Below are 1,415 nucleotides of genomic sequence, written 5' to 3'. Positions count from 1 at the left end.
AATGATGATATGGGATCACCCTATCTGAGTCCTTTGGCAGCTTCAAAAGGTTTGGTCAACTCCCCATCTATCACGATTGAATAGCTCACTGTTGATACACAAGTTCTCACCCAGTTAATGAATTTTGTGGGAAAGCATAAATACTCTGACAATTGATCCAAATACACCCATTCAACAGAATCATATGCTTTCATCATGTCAACCTTCACCATGCATCTAGGAGAGATATGTTTCCTGCTGTAAGCTTTAACTAACTCATGAGCAAGGATGATATTATCTGCTATTTTCCTCCCTGGGATAAATCCTGCTTGGGCTTCAGATATGATGCATGGCATGATCTTCTGTAGTCTACTAGCAATGACTTTAGAAATAAGTTTGTATAACACAGTACAACAAGCAATAGGTCTAAAGTCCTTAATTGTCACTGGATTGGGAATTTTAGGTAGCAAAGTGATGGTGGTGCAGTTAATTACTGGAAACATCACCCCTGTATGAAAAAAATTCTTTCACAGCTGCATACACTTCTTCTTTGATCACTGGCCATGCTTTCTTGAAGAATTCTGTATTATACCCATCTATACCAGGAGCTTTATCACTTCCTATCCCCTTCAGAGCCTCATCTATCTCTTGTTTAGTAATTTCAGCATTCAAATCTTGTTGTTGTTGCTGTGTTAGAGTTGGACCTTTCCTCATTACCATCATGTCCACAGCTGGAAGTATATGTGCATTGGTTCCCATTAAGCCTTTATAGAAGGATACAATCTCCTCCTTTATAGCTGCATGTTCTGTTATAGTACTCCCTGATAATGTCTATGGTTCAGTAATCTGTTTTCTCTGCTGCCTCTCTTTTATCACTGCAGAAAAAAACTTATTATTAGAATCACCCAATTTGATCCAGTTTGCTCTAGCCTTTTGTTGCAGTATCTTCTCTTCCTCCATTGACCATGTTTCCAACTTTTGCAACCATTCCTTCTCTTGTACTTGCAACAGGTCACTACATCTATTTTGCATCTGGCTTTGTATGTGATAAATAGTTTGTCTTGCTTGATCTATCTTCTCAGCTACTCCTTTGAAATCAGTTTCATTCAGTTGCCTAAACAACCTTTTCATCCTTTTAAGCTTGAGCCAAATATTTTCCATCTTCTCTGATACTTTGTTCCTGCTCCATTCTTCTCTTATTATTATTTCAAACTCAGGATGACTTGCCCATACATTAAAGAATCTGAATAGGCTCTTGGTAAGAATCCTAGGTTGCCTTATACTGATGGACATGGGATTGTGATCTGAAATATAAGGTTCCCCATAATCAGTACTCAGGTGACTATAATTCATCATCCAAATATCATTTCCAAACATCCTATCTATACGACTCCACACCCTATCAACACCCTGCTGCTTGTTAGTCCATGTAAAAT

The 1,415-nt window shown here is 38.1% G+C and overlaps 1 protein-coding gene across 1 annotated transcript; it reads right to left on the bottom strand.

Annotated features, from left to right (window-relative positions):
* Positions 1-20: 20 nt before the first annotated feature.
* On the bottom strand, positions 21-738 carry LOC109222394. Its single transcript, XM_019386758.1, has 2 exons — positions 474-738; positions 21-361 (listed from the first exon to the last, which is right to left on the bottom strand). Exons 1-2 carry the CDS (start codon positions 736-738, stop codon positions 21-23), a joined length of 606 nt encoding a protein of 201 aa, XP_019242303.1.
* Between the last annotated feature and the right edge of the window lie 677 nt (positions 739-1,415).

This window comes from Nicotiana attenuata, unplaced genomic scaffold (assembly GCF_001879085.1).
Source record: "Nicotiana attenuata strain UT unplaced genomic scaffold, NIATTr2, whole genome shotgun sequence".
Classification (NCBI taxonomy): domain Eukaryota; kingdom Viridiplantae; phylum Streptophyta; class Magnoliopsida; order Solanales; family Solanaceae; genus Nicotiana; species Nicotiana attenuata.
The sequence above is the reverse complement of the archived record's forward strand: the minus strand, read 5'-3'. Positions and strand labels throughout refer to the sequence as shown.

Coding starts and splice junctions, on each gene's coding strand:
- LOC109222394 (XM_019386758.1), bottom strand. CDS start 738: ATGGGAACCAATGCACATATACTTCCAGCTGTGGACATGATGGTAATG. Junction 362..473: donor ATACAGGGGTGATGTTTCCA/GTAATTAACTGC, acceptor TTATTTCTAAAG/TCATTGCTAGTAGACTACAG.